Raw genomic sequence first — 14,404 nt, 5'->3', positions numbered from 1 at the left:
AAGTTAGAAGGCTGTCTAAGGGCTGTAGTCTCAGAGATTCCTCCAGTCTCTCTCAGACCAGTAAGTCTGATGTTTTTTATGAATATGAATTTTCTTCTACATTTTTTTCCCACTCTAACCAGGACCTTCTGTTGTGATCCCGGTCAGAGTAGTTGGTAGTGGTAGCTGGGCATCATCTAGTTCTTCTGGTCGCAGGCTAGTAGAGACTGTGGTTCCTGTGGTCCATTAGTCCTTTGGACTAATTGCTTCCTTGAGTCCTTGGTTTTCTTCACTCTCCTTTGCTCCTGGCAGAGAGAGACCAATAGTTTTATCTTTGATGGCCACTCGCAAGCTTTTAAGACCCACGTCACTAGGATATAGAACATTATCTTTATGAGCTATGTTAAGCTAGTTGACCTGAATGTCCCCCAAGACTATGGTCTCTAGCCTCCAAACTCAGTAACTCAGTCCCTCTAAGTGTTTGGTTATGTCTAGGAAATTTCCATGGCTGTGACTCTTATGTACTTTATTGTGTATATATGGATATACATGGAGCACATACAAGTAAGTATATAGAAATACCCACAGTCAAACATACATGCCCATGTGCTCTCTCCCATCTATTCCGCATTCATATCTACCTATGTATCGACTGATAAACAATTGTTTATTATTTCTGTTGTCGCAGGATTGTATATATTAAAGTATTTACTGTCGTTGGCTTTTATTCTTGTGTATCTCTCAGGTTGTGCTGACTTCCCCCGTACTGTGTTTTGCCTTTCCCCTCACCAAAGTTAACATGTCTACTTTGTAGTTAGTGATTTTCTCTCCCTCCTTCCATCCCTGGTGACCAGCAGAGAATGTTTCTTTCTGTGTATAAACTTTCTCTTGGGTTTTAATGATAGTGGTCTCATACATTATTTGTCCTTTTGTGACTTCCTTAGCCCTCTCAGAGTCATACTGTCTGACCTTCCATTTCCTCTCTGACCTAATTTCCTACTGCTCTTTTCTCCCCTACAGGCCTCAGTGCCCTTGTGGCACAGTTGATAAGTGCTTGCCCACTAACCAATACGTCAGTGGTTTGAACCCACCAGCCATTCCATGGAGAAAGATGTGGCAGTCTGCTTCTGTAAAGATTTACAGCCTTGGAAACCCTATGGAGCAGTTCTGTTCTGTCTTATAGGGTCACTATGAGTTGGAATCGACTCAGTTGCAGTGGGTTTGGCCTCAGAGCCTTTATGCTTGCTGTTCCCTCTGCCTGGATGGTTCTTCCCCCATAATCCATTTTGCTCGTTCTTTGACTTCCTTCAGGTTTTTCTTCCATTGTTACCACCACAGGTTTGCCTTGGCTACCTTACTTTTTTTTTTTTTTTAATCTTGGACATTTTCAAGCATATGCAAAAGAGCAGACAGAATATAACCATCAGACTGACGTCACTCTAACAAAAATGAACAGTAATTATTATCTAAACCTAGTTCATGTTAACATGTTCCCACTTGTCTCCAGAATGACTTTTTACAGTTGGCTTATTTGAATTAATCTCCAAACATGGCCCACACATTGTGTTTGATTGATGTGATGCCCTACATTTCAGTTGCAACCTTTCTTCTCTTGCCCAGCACTGAATCCTGCTTCTCTACCTTGTTTTTCACCGTAGAGTTCATCATATTCTAACATAATACAAACTTTATTTGCTCTATGTCATTAGAATGTCAGAATCCTTAAGGCCAGGAATTTTGTTTTTATTGTTCACTGATGTTCCCCCATTAGACACACTGCTGTGTGCATACCACACAAAACCAAAAAACCCATTGCCATTGGGTCAATTCCGACTCATCGTGACCCTACAGGACAGAGTAGAACTGCTGCATAGGGTTTCCAAGGAGCAGCTGGTGGATTTGAACTGCTGATCTTTTGGTTTACAGCTAAGTTCTTAACCACTGAGCTACCAGGGTTCTGCATAGCACGCAGTAGAAGTTTAATAAATATTAGTTGAAAGAATAAATGAATAAAGTATGGGCACTTCTGGCCATTCCACTCAAGGAACATATGCCCTGGAGCCGCATGTGAGATGAGACATCAGTCATAGTTGTTCCCATGTACTAGAGATTGTAGAGCATTGTGGTTAAGAGCACAGGCTTTGGAACTAGACCCATTAGGCTTAAACCCTGGCTCTGTGATTTTCTAGCCTTGTATCCTTGGAGCAGTTGCCTTTTTGTACCTCAGTATTGTCACTGATAAACAGTATCTTATGAGGCTTAATCTATTAACAACTTAGAAAGAGGCCTGGCACCTAGTAAGTGCTCCTAATATTAGTATGACTGATTAATCAGTCTCAGGACCACCCTAATTCTCAGTAGTATCTCATCAAGCTAAATATGATTCTGATGGTTGAAGGCAGTGTTTTCTGGTATAACATGCAATTCATCTAAATGTAAGTCACTGCTTTCGTTTGATAACAGCGACTTTTTTTTTTTTTTTTTTGGGTAATCCTAGAGGAAAAACTCTGCGTATTAGATTTTCACAGAGACTCTGGCTTGCTTTTAGAAATTTTCAAGAGTAATCCTGCCTATATAGCATTAGAAATACAAATGTTAAAATCTAACCCTTGTGTAAGATGTAAGTTCACCATATTCTCTTTCTGATTTTTCTTTCTACCCATATCAGAAAGTGAACATATACCCCAAGATTTAGTTTTATGTGGTATATTTTATGCATACTAATTTGGAGACCTCTTAGATTCTTAACAGTTTCAACTCTAAGTAATTTCAAGAGTCTCTTGATCGTCTTAATTCCATCTATGCATTCCTAAAAACTGATGTACATCTCTTGTTTCAATTCCTACCACTCACCACCCTTGCTGCGGACAGGTGCAGTTCGTTCTCTGTCCCTCAGCTTTGATTCTTTCAGTACATAGATTTTATTTTTCTCTCGTCGCAGACTGACTGTACACAGGTGGAAAACATGGTCACCAGTGGCCTAACACCTAATTTATCACCCAGTTTTCCCCTCCTTTCTAATTAAACTGGTCAAATCACCATCTTATTTTTTTAAGTTGGTATAATAATAATAGTCCCTTGAATTTGTGTAAGTCTTTATAAAATACTGTTGTTGACATAGTTTCCCATAATTTTCAAAATAGACTTAAAAACATATATTCATATCCCAGTTTTGCTGATAAAAGCCTTTCCCAGGCTACCTGGCTGTTCACCAGTGAAGCCAGAACTTTATATTGAAAGGAGTATGCATAGCATAGCGAATGAGAGTACAGAATCTGTCATCAAACTGCCTGAATTTGTAGCCTGGTTCTTCCATTGCCTAGCTGTGTGAAGAAATCAATTTTTTGTCACTTGCCCATCTATAAAGCAGGGGCAATAATAGTACATATTTCTTAAAGTTGTTTTATTACCTTTAGTCTTCACACGTAAAATGTTCAGAACAGCCCTTGATGACATAGTAAGTGCAAAATAGTGTGATACAGGCTGTAAGTACAATAGAATTTTTCAGGAAAAAGAGCTGTGTCTGGGAGTTAGCAGTAAATTAAAGAGATGAGAATTGAATAGGTCTGGAGTTTGAATGGGTTGACAGAGTGGGGAAGGCATTCTCGAAGGAGCTCCATGAAAAAACCTGCAGAGGCAGGAGTTGGCATTCTCATTTGGTAACCCAGTGAGAGAAGCCTGTCTCTGACTGGGTCTGGACTAGCCAGGGCCAGGACCATGTCATGGAAAGGCTTTGAAGCTGTGTGGAGGTATTAAGACCTGTGACCTGGTCAGTTGAGTAACATAATAAAGGGGCCTTTGTAGGTTATTGACCTTATAGTGATATGCACCATGAAAACAGAAGCAGCACCGTGCCTAGCAGGAGGGGAATAGTGGCTTTGTAGCAAGGCTGTGGCAGTGATTGGAGAGAAAAGGCGAATCTGAGAAGCTTTGAAGCAGTCAGTAAGTATAGTTTTACCAGGAGATAGGACTGAGTGACAGAACTCTGAGGTTTCTAAAAGCCCAAGACAAGGTTTGTGCTAGAGTAAAGGTGGATATCACTACGAAAACAGATGTTAAGAAGAGAACCAATTTAACTGCTGTTTGTTTCTGGAGCATTTTAAACTTCGGTTAAGAAGGTTCTTCTTAGACCAGTTATTTAATCGGGTAAACACAACTTGGGTTTTAATGTTTTACTTAAGCTAATGTGATCTTTTTTGTTTCTCCCATTGAAAATCAGGAAAAACAGCCTATAAGCAGTCTTACATAGCAATTAATAGAAACGTTATTTGACACAGTCAAGTCACTCACTAAGCTGTGCACCCAAAGCTCTGTGCACATACTTCAAGCTTGGCCCGTATTGTTCTCTAATGATCTATGTGTTCATCATCTCTTAAATTCCTTGAGTTTAGGGTCCAGGTCTTTGTGTTGATTCCTCCGTTAGTCATAATAAATACTCAGTGAATGTTTGTGAAATTGAATGGTGTGGGGGGGCGGGTGGGGAGGCCATGCCATTAATTTCATTAGTCCTGAATGGGATGGTACTGATTGTGGAATATTTTAATTGAGAGTTTTTTTAAGTTGGGAATTTCTTTATTTGGAGCGTTAGGGATGTGTAAGATTTGATAAATTAGTGCCTATTCTCTAGCACCCTGTTGAAACGTGGGATCCTCTTCACCCTTCTCTCCTAGCATATCGAAGATATAATCAGCAACTCCAGGGTCAACTCAGCCTGTGATGCTTTGTGGTTAAATAAAAGATTCAAAATTTCTTCACAGAAAATATCAAAGTGTGGTAAAGCATCTCAAGTGATAAAAATCATATCCTGCCTCTCAGTGGCACTGCCCACTGAAATTTTCTGTCTACCTATCAACTAACTAGTTTCAAATAAGTCTCATGATATTCTGCCCATTGGCGTGCTAGTAATACCTGAGAGGTGTGGCAAAACATAACCCATTCCTGAATTATTATTAACCTTTTTCCTCGGATGTCCTGTTGTTGGCCTGAATATATAGTTTTGCATTTGATTCTGTCTTCCCTTTCTACACCACAGTCCCCTTTAAGCCCCTAGTCACCTTGATTTATTTTTCCCTGCACCAGCATTTGCCCACTTATCATCCAGATAGAATAGCCCCTTGATAGAACACCTCTTGTTTCAACACTTTGTTCGAGATACATTTAATGATATTTAACTTCTCCTTGCCCACCATTTGGTCTTGATAACTTTTTTTTTTTTAAGCTTCAACCCTTTTAAGATAGCAACCTATTTTCTTTCTCAGGGAATTGTATTAGGCTGACTTTAGGTACTGGTTTCAAAAAGTGACTCCGTTTGTTTTTTTGTTAAATGTGTATGTGTTTTTTTGTTTTTTGTTTTTTTTTTTTATCTGGAAATTTTGCCTCAGAGAATTCCAGAGTTGGATGGTTGATTACGTGGTTCGGTCACTGTTTTTGATCAGATGATAGGATTTTAGAGTGCCCTGGCAATTTGGAAATTAATTCTATATTATATAAACTGTACGGGTAATGACACCTTCTTTGCTTGAAAAAAAAAAGTGCCACTTGTTAAGAGTGCCAGCAGTGTGTTAATTACTTTATTGTTCATTTTAACAAAGTACTACATATAAGAATCAGAACTTTAGACATGGGAATAGCCCTAGATCTATTTCTTCAAGTTTTTCCTTCACTGACATATTTATCTCTACTTCTTGTTTTTCTCTGCAGGCCTCAGCTGTTGAAGAATGCTCTGCAGAAAGCAGTAGAGAGAGGCCAGTTAGAACAAATAACTGGCAAAGGTGCTTCGGGGACATTTCAGGTTAGAGGCTAAAAGTCTTGGTTGTAGAGAAGCAGTTTGCAAACTTTTTGGTTTCAGGACCTCCTTGTACTCTAAAAATTTATTAAGGACCCCAAAGAGCTTGTGTTTATGTGGGTTATATCTATCAGTATTTACCAAACTAGAAATTACAGCTGAGGAAAATTTTTAAATGTTTATTAATTCATTTAAAAGTAACAATAGTAAACCTACTATATGTTAACATTAGTAAACATTTATTGTGAAAAATTATATTTTCCAAAACAAATAATGAGAAGTGACATTGTTTATATTTTTGTGTCTTAATAAAACATTATAAAGCTGGCTTAATAGAAGACAGCTGGTATCTGTTCCAATATGATATATTGAACACTACGAAGAAAATCTAGCCTCACACAGAAATACAGTGAGAAAAGAGGATATTTTAAGATAATTTTAAACGGTTGTGGATATTCTTTGCTGGTACTACACCACAACTGAATAAATCTTAGGTTTTTTTAAACAGCTTTATCAAGGTATGATTTGCATACCATAAAATTCACTCATTTTAAGTTACAATTTACAATTCAGTTATTTTTAGTAAATTTACAGACTTGTACAGTTGTCATCACAATCCAATTTTAGAATATTTCCATCACCCAAAAAAGATTGCTTATGTCCATTTACATGTAGTCACTCCCTGTCCCCACCCCTGGCCTCAGACAACCTACTAATCTATTTTCTCTGTACATAGATTTGCCTTTTCTGCACATTTCATATAAATGGAACATAAAATGTATGGGTTTTTTTTTGTCTGACTTCTTTCACTTAGCATAATGTTTTTGCATGTGACCCATTATTTTATTCCTTTTTATTACCAAATAATGTTCCATTATGTGGATATAACGCATTTTATTCATTCATTCACCAGTTGATGGGCATTTGGGTTATTTCTGCTTTCTTGAGTGTTAATGATGCTGTTCTGAACATCATATCCAAGTCTTTGTGTAGATACATATTTTTACTTCACTTTGGTATATAGCTAGAAGTAGAATTGCTAGATTATGTGGTGGTGATTTGCATTTCCCTAATGACTGCTGATGTTAAGCACCTTTTCACATGCTTCATGGCTATTTGCGTGTCTTTGGTGAATTAGCTAGTCATGTCCTTTTTTTTTTTTTTTTACTGGGCTGTTTGTCTTACTGAGTTGTAGAAGTTCTTGATATATTCTAGATAAAGTATGATTTGTGAATATTTTCTCTTGTTTGTGTCTTGTGTTTTCACTTTCTTACTGGTATCTTTTGAAGTACAAAAGTTTTTAACTTTAATAAGCTCTAGTTTATCATTCTTTTTAATTGCCCTTGGTGTTATATCCAAGAAATCTTTGCCTAACTTCAGGTCACGAAGATTTACTCCTTTGTTTTCTCCTAAGTGTTTTGTAGCTTTAGCTCTTATATTTAGTTCTTTGATCCATTTTGAGTTACATTTTGTTTATTGTGTGATACGAGGGTATAAATTCATCTTTTTGCATGTGGATATCCAATTGTATCAGGACCATTTATTGAAAAGACTATCCTTTCTCCTATTGAATTGCTTTGATAGGTACCTTTATCAAAAACCAGTTGACCATAAATGTAAGGATTTATTTCTGGACCCTCAGTTCTGTTCCATTGATCTGTATGTGAATCCTTATGCCAGTACCACACTGTCTTGATCGTAGCTTTGTAGTAATCAGGAAATGTAAACGTCCTCTTTGTTGTCCTTTTTCAAGATTGTTTTGACGATTCTGGGTCTGTTATATTTCCATATAAATTTCAGTAATTACTTGTTTTGTACAAAAAAGCCAGCTGAGATTTTGATAGGGATTGCATTGAACCTGTAGATCACTTCGGGGAACAATCGCTGTCTTAACAGTGGTGTGTTTTCCAGTCCATGCATACTAAATATCTCTTCATTTATTTAGATCTGTAATTTTCCTCAGCAGTGTATTGTAGTTTTCTGTATACAAGTCTTGCATTTCTTTTAATAAATTTATTCCTCAGTTTTTTATTCTTTTTCCATGCTATTGTGAATGGAATTGCTTTCTTATTTTCAGATTGTTCGTTGCTAGTATAGAGAAATAGAATTGATTATATATTCCGCGTTTTACTCTGTGATCTTGCTGAACTCAACTGTAGTATTTTGTAGATTCCTTAGTATTTCCTATATATAGAATCCTGTCATCTGTGAGTAAAAATCATTTTACTTCTTCCTCTCCAATCTAGATGCCTTTTCTTTCTTTTGCTTGCCTGATTCACTGGATAGAACCCCCACTATAATGTTGAATAGCAGAAATAAGAGCAGATAGCCTGGCCTTGTTCATGATGTTAGAAGGAAAGCATTCAGTCTTTCACCATTAAATGTGATGTTAGCAATGCGTTTGTCATAGATGCCCATTATCAGGTTGAGAAAGTTCTATTACTATTTTGTTTTTGAATTTTCAAATTTTTTTCTGTGTCTGCTAGCATAATCATGTGGGTTTTGTCCTTTTTTCTGTTAATATGGTATATTAACTGATTTTGTGGTGATTTTTTTTTTTATTGTGCCTTAAGTGAAAGTTTACAATTCAAGTCAGTTTCTCATACAAAAACTTTTATACACATCGTTATGTGACCCTAGCTGCTCTCCCTACAATGTGACAGCACACTCCTTCTCTCCACCCTGTGTTTCCCGTGTCCATTCAGCCAGCTTCTGTCCCTCTCTGCCTTCTTAACCTCGCCTCCAGATAGGAGCTGCCCCCTTAGTTTCATGTGTCTACTTGAGTAGGAAGCACACTCCTCGCCAGTATCATTTTATGTTTTAAAGTCCGGTCTCATCTTTAAAGAGTTGGCTTTGGGAATGGTTTTAGTTTTGGGCCAACAGAGAGTCCAGGGGTCATGTCCTTTGGGGTCCCTCCTGTCTGTCAGACCATTAAGTCTGGTCTTTTTACTAGAATTTGAGTTCTGTACCCCCCTTTTCTCCTGCTCCATCAGGGACTCCCTATTGTGTTCCCTGTCAGGGCATTCATTGGTGGTAGCCAGGCACCATCTAGTCCTTCCAGTCTCGGGCTGATGAAGTGTCTGGTTTATGTGGCCCTTTCTTTTTTTTTTTAAAGGAAAAAGAAAATTTTATCTGGCATATATTCAAAAAGGTAAAAGTGGGAAGCAGACAGACATGTTGCTAGAGCTATGTCTGCCTGAGTCTAAGGAAATTTACGGAGTAGACAGAAGTGGGAAAACGGACAAGCATGCTGCCACAGCCATGTCTGCCCAAGTCCAAAGAATATTACAGAGTCATCAGTATATGTTAACATTACAAAATTGGCAAAACCGTTGAAAGCTTCATCTTTCCACAGATTGGCTAGAAATTGTGATCCTACATTTTGAATTGTCTTTCTTAACAATCTTGGTACAGGTTTCAGTAACGACAGTCAGGAGGGTCTTCATTGGTCCAACAAATTTCTATTCACTAAATGTTAATAGAAAAAGATAAGAGTGGAAAGTCTTTTGCATTCTGTTAGATTGGCTTACTTGAAAGTTTCCCTAAAAGATGTTTTCCAAGATTATCCTATCTATTGTCTTTATACATGTATCCTTGTTTACATGTATCCTTGATGTATCCTTGTGAGTCCTTCTGAGCCTAGTTCCAGCTGGGTCACATTCTCTATGCTCAAGGACAGGGAATAATGACTCCAATATTATTTCCTAAATCATTCCCTCCTTTTGATTGGAGATTGGAGATACCATATTGATGATCAATACCTGGACTTAGTTGAGCTCCTAGATGGCAGCCATTGCAGGCTCTTTAGACTCACGGTGATGGCTTTCCGCCAGATACCATCTGGTTCTTTACCCGGATCTTAAGAGCAATGTTCTCATCAATCGCATTGCCAGGAGTGAGCAGACTCTACGTACATCAACATTTGGCTCTTGGGCTCATATTTTCCATGTGTCTTTGGTGTTCTTCATTCTCCTTTGCTCCAGGTGGTTTGGTACCAACTGATGCATCTTTGATGGCCTCTTGCTAGCTTTTAAGACCCTAGATGCCACTCACCAAAGTGGGATGTGGAACAGATATACTTAATTTTGTAACATGATACACTGGTTGTTTGGAAAATAGTGACTCACTGAGTTACTCACATCTTCGAAATGTTCACATTACATCGTATAATAACAAAAGTCACATTCATTAACATCAACCACTGATATTAAAACATATTTAAGTATTGGGAAATTACCAAGCTCATGGTGGTAGATGAATGTTTTTCATAAGCTTTCTCTTGAAAGCTTGAATTTTATTATTGGCAACAAATAAAAAATAAAAACTGCTTTCCTTCAAGTGACAGGCTCACTTGATTCATTTTCAAGGAAATGCCTACTGGACACCCAAGTGTGAACGGCCATAGTTCCCAGTCATTCCTTCAGGCAAAAAGGATAGTCCATGAAAAAGGCAGCTAGTTTAGCTGACAACCTAAACAGTCACACAGATGCTTTTTCTTGAGCAACCATTATGCGTCAGTATACAGTAGATGGGCTTTATATGCTCTTCCCAGGTCATCCCATAAAATGTTAGAAAGCCGTGAATTGAAGGATTGGAATTTAATAAAATACTCTATTATTTCATCAAGGACATTTCTAAGTGAAATTGGCTTTTGTTTGTTTTAACCACACGTGTGTATCAACGAAGAATATAACAATACTAGAACATTTTTGTGCCATCATCTTGATTTATGCTAAAGTGGCAGCAGTTTTAGCCACCATTGCATTTGCACCATCAGTGCAAATGTCAGCACAGTGAAAAAGGCAAATCACATGTTAGCATTATTATGAAAACGGTTTTGACCTTGCGGATTCCCTTAGAAGATCTCAGGGACCCTTCGGGTTTGTGGACCACACTTTGAAAAACAACTGTTAAAGAATGTGTCTGATTTCTTCCTTTTAGGGCTTCTTGCTTATCGGTGTTGTCCTTTGTTTGCTAGCCTTTCATATTTGAAATATGCTGTAGAATTCTGTTGTATGATACCTTAAATATTATCAAAGCTTTTCTTTGCTATTATCCTTCCAGGATTAAAAAGACATTTTCATAACTATATCACTTTTCAGATTCAGAAAAAGAAAATATTCTCAAATAAAAGTATCTTAATTTACTGGGAACATAACAGGTTAACCTGATTATTAGGGTAGATCTATCAGTATCTTTAGGTGAAGTTGGCTGTTGCTGTTTTAATTTGGATAGATGGGTAGATGGAAGAAGAAAATGGCCATAGGGAGGGTTGGGACTCCTCAGTTAGGTTGAATACCTGGTGAATGGGAGGAGAAAGTCCCTAACCTGACAATTTATTGTAAAACATATCTGTGCTGATGCAGGAACTCCGACCCACCTGGTACAGAGGAGTCTTGTCTTGACCTGCTTTGGGAGAGTATTGTCTTGATGATTTTCTCTTCCTCCTTGGAAAACAGCTGAAGAAATCAGGGGAGAAACCCCTGCTTGGTGGAAGCCTGATGGAATATGCAATCTTGTCTGCCATTGCTGCTATGAATGAGCCGAAGACCTGCTCCACCACTGCTCTGAAGAAGTATGTCTTGGAGAACCACCCAGGGACCAATTCTAACTATCAAAGTAAGACTCAAGTTTATGTGCATTTAACTGCAATAAGGGGAATTTTCTTGTGAAAAAAACCCTAGAGAGCATCCCGTTAGTGTCAAAAGCAGTAACTACTGACTGTGAAAACCAAGGGGGAGCAGGTTTACAAATTTAACTCATCATTTACAAAAAAGAAAGCAAAGGTGAACAAAGTTTATCCTTAATTTACAGTGTCTGCTGAAGATCAGAAGTTGAGTTTACTTAGCTGTAATGATTTTCCTTATGTTTCTTTTTACTGTAATTAAATAAATCTGTATATTCAAAACACCTCTGAAGTATAGTATATTTTTTCATACTTATAAATGTTTGTTTGTATGATACCAAAATATCTAATTTCACCTTGAAATCAGGCCAGTGGTTTAGAATAATTACTACTTAGATTATTTCTTATCGACTTAACCCTATAAAATATTTTATTCAGAAAAGTATATTTACCCTATGAGGAGGTGATTTGAGATAAGACACTTAGTCTTAGCAACATTATCACATACAGAATGGTGAGGTTGTGTACCTTCTCAGTGAGCTACTAGGGTAGGTACAGAGCTAGAGGGTGAGGAATATGGGGATTGAATAACTAACAGTGCAAACCAGAATATATTATTTTAAATAAAAAGATTATTTTGAAGTATTGATACTGACTTTAACATATATGCGGTATATGTTTTTTACCATTACAAAGGAATGCTTTCTGGTTGTTTTCTTATCTGCTTAGAAAACTGGCATAGATTATGATTTATCTTCATTTCTTACAGTACTTAAGATATATACCGTGTTTAATTTTGCGTACTGACCCTCATAAACTATGATCTTTTTCTGTTGGTCAAGTTTTTTAAAAGAACCCAAATTTGGTTACTAACTTTTACACTTCAACTGATTTGGCAGCTTAGTTTTTGGACGCTCAGTCACCATAACATATATTTGTAATGTATCTTTGTATGAAAAATGAGAATTGGTGAGGCTTTCAGGAGCCACAGTACTGTTTTGTAACAGTTTGCTGATTTATAAGGAATTGGTTCTATTCACGTTTTTATGTATTCTCCTAAATGATTATCAGGCAATCAGTAGATGTTTGAATGAATGTAAATAATGTGAAATGAATTCATGCCCAGTCTTAGGACAACTCAATTACCCTGGACTCCCATTTCCTCTTCTGTGAAATGAGAGAATTTGACTCAGTGGTCTCTAAAGTCTCATAATTTAATCTTACCAAATTTACAGGCACTTAATAAATGTTTAATGAAGAAATTAATACATTTGGCCACAAAGGATTCATTTAGCACATGTCAGTTACTGTATATGACAGGACATTGAATACTTACTTGATGAGCATCTGATTGTGGTTAAAAGCATTATCAGTCTGAATAACTAGATAACTTTTTCCATTTACTAAATTTTTCGTTCAGTGCATCTGTTGAAGAAAACACTGCAGAAATGTGAAAAGAACGGATGGATGGAACAGATCTCTGGTAAAGGATTCAGTGGCACCTTCCAGCTCTCTTTTCCATATTACCCCAGGTAACCTCTTAGTCCATAATGATAGACATTGGTCATCGTAAATTTAAAACCTGATTCTAGGTTACAAGCTTGGTTTAACTTATTTCACCCTTACTACTGCTACACTAAACTGGATAGATTTGAAAATAAAGACCATAAGAGTATTATTTAAAGCAAAAAGTTTTCAGGTAAGAACAGAGGAGTTTTGGCTATCCTGTTAGAGCTTATTATGAGCTGGCAGTTCTTGAAATTAAGCGTTGGGTTCTTTGAGATCCCTGTCAGTCGTTTTAATGTTCATTTCTTCTTCATGAAGTAAATGATAATGGCAGGAAGATTATTAAAGGATTACATATACGTTTTAATTGTCCAGCACCAAATAGGGAGCCCCTGCATGTCTGTCAGTTTGTCATACTGTGAGAGCTTGCATTTTGCTGTGAAGCTGGACAATGAATAAGGAAGACCGAAGAAGAATTGACACTTCTGAGTTGTGGTGTTGGCAAAGAATGAACAAATCTGTCTTGGAAGAAGTACAGGCAGAATGCTCCTTAGAGGCAAGGGTAACAAGACTTCATCTCATGCACTTTGGATGTGTTATCGGGAGGTACCAGTCCCTGGAGAAGGACATCTTGCTTGGTAAAGTAGAGGGTCAGTGAAAAAGAGGAAGACCCTCAACGAGATGGATTCACACAGTGGCTGTAACAGTGGGCTCAAGCGTAACAGTGATTGTGAGGATGGCTCAGGACCAGGCAGTGTTTCGTTCTGTTGTACATTGAGTTGCTATGAGTTGGAACCGACTTGACAGCACCTGACAACAACAACAAATAGGGAGAGCATTGGCTGCTTCCAAGAATCCTGACTCTGCTTTCTTCATACTATAGAGATAGGAATATTTATTTAAAATATCTTGTTTCTTATACAAACCACATTCATTCATTCAACCAAAAGTATTTTGAGCATTGTTCTATGCATTGGTGCTATCGCCTTCTTAAAAAATACTTTCATCTGTAGTAAACCACCATTACATGTACCACTAAGACTGTATTCTAGCAAGAGTATACTGTAGCTTTATTGTTTTATATTGTTCTTGGTGCACAAACGTGTTACTTGGTTGAATGTGTGTTATTTGGATTTTACAAACATTGTTTTAAATTTAATCCTTAAAGTCACACACATAAAATGTGTAATTTAAGGACTTTTTAGTTAGAAGAATAAGGATTTCCACCATTGAGATCAAAAAGACTTAGGGGATCTTCCTGACCTTTTCTAAAACTGAAGAGATTCAGGCCTTAAAATCCTTCGAAGTCTTTGCCGGTATTATGAGGGCAAAAAGCATGTTCTGCTATGCAGACTGTTTGTTGCCTTCTAAACAGTTCACTGCTCTATAGTCAGTGGCTAGTACAGTGCGAGACATTCAGGGCCTTAAGTAAATGTTTACTTAGCAAATGATTAAGGATCTGTTTTATTAAATGAAGGGAGGAAAGAAATGAGGTATGGTCTGGGACT

At 37.4% G+C, this 14,404-nt stretch overlaps 1 protein-coding gene across 7 annotated transcripts in view; it reads left to right on the top strand.

Moving 5' to 3' along the window:
* The window catches only part of HP1BP3 (heterochromatin protein 1 binding protein 3), a 49,400-nt gene that overhangs the window by 32,018 nt on the left and 2,978 nt on the right, over window positions 1–14,404 (top strand). For all 7 annotated transcript variants that reach the window (XM_064281416.1, XM_064281417.1, XM_064281413.1 and 4 more), the window contains 3 exons: window positions 5,680–5,770; window positions 11,224–11,383; window positions 12,811–12,922. In XM_064281416.1, coding sequence (XP_064137486.1) covers window positions 5,680–5,770; window positions 11,224–11,383; window positions 12,811–12,922 — 363 coding nt within the window. The remainder of the gene's footprint in view (window positions 1–5,679; window positions 5,771–11,223; window positions 11,384–12,810; window positions 12,923–14,404) is intronic.

The sequence above is a fragment of the Loxodonta africana genome, chromosome 3 (assembly GCF_030014295.1).
Source record: "Loxodonta africana isolate mLoxAfr1 chromosome 3, mLoxAfr1.hap2, whole genome shotgun sequence".
In the NCBI taxonomy this organism is placed as follows: domain Eukaryota; kingdom Metazoa; phylum Chordata; class Mammalia; order Proboscidea; family Elephantidae; genus Loxodonta; species Loxodonta africana.
This window is presented reverse-complemented; position numbering and strand designations above follow the sequence as displayed.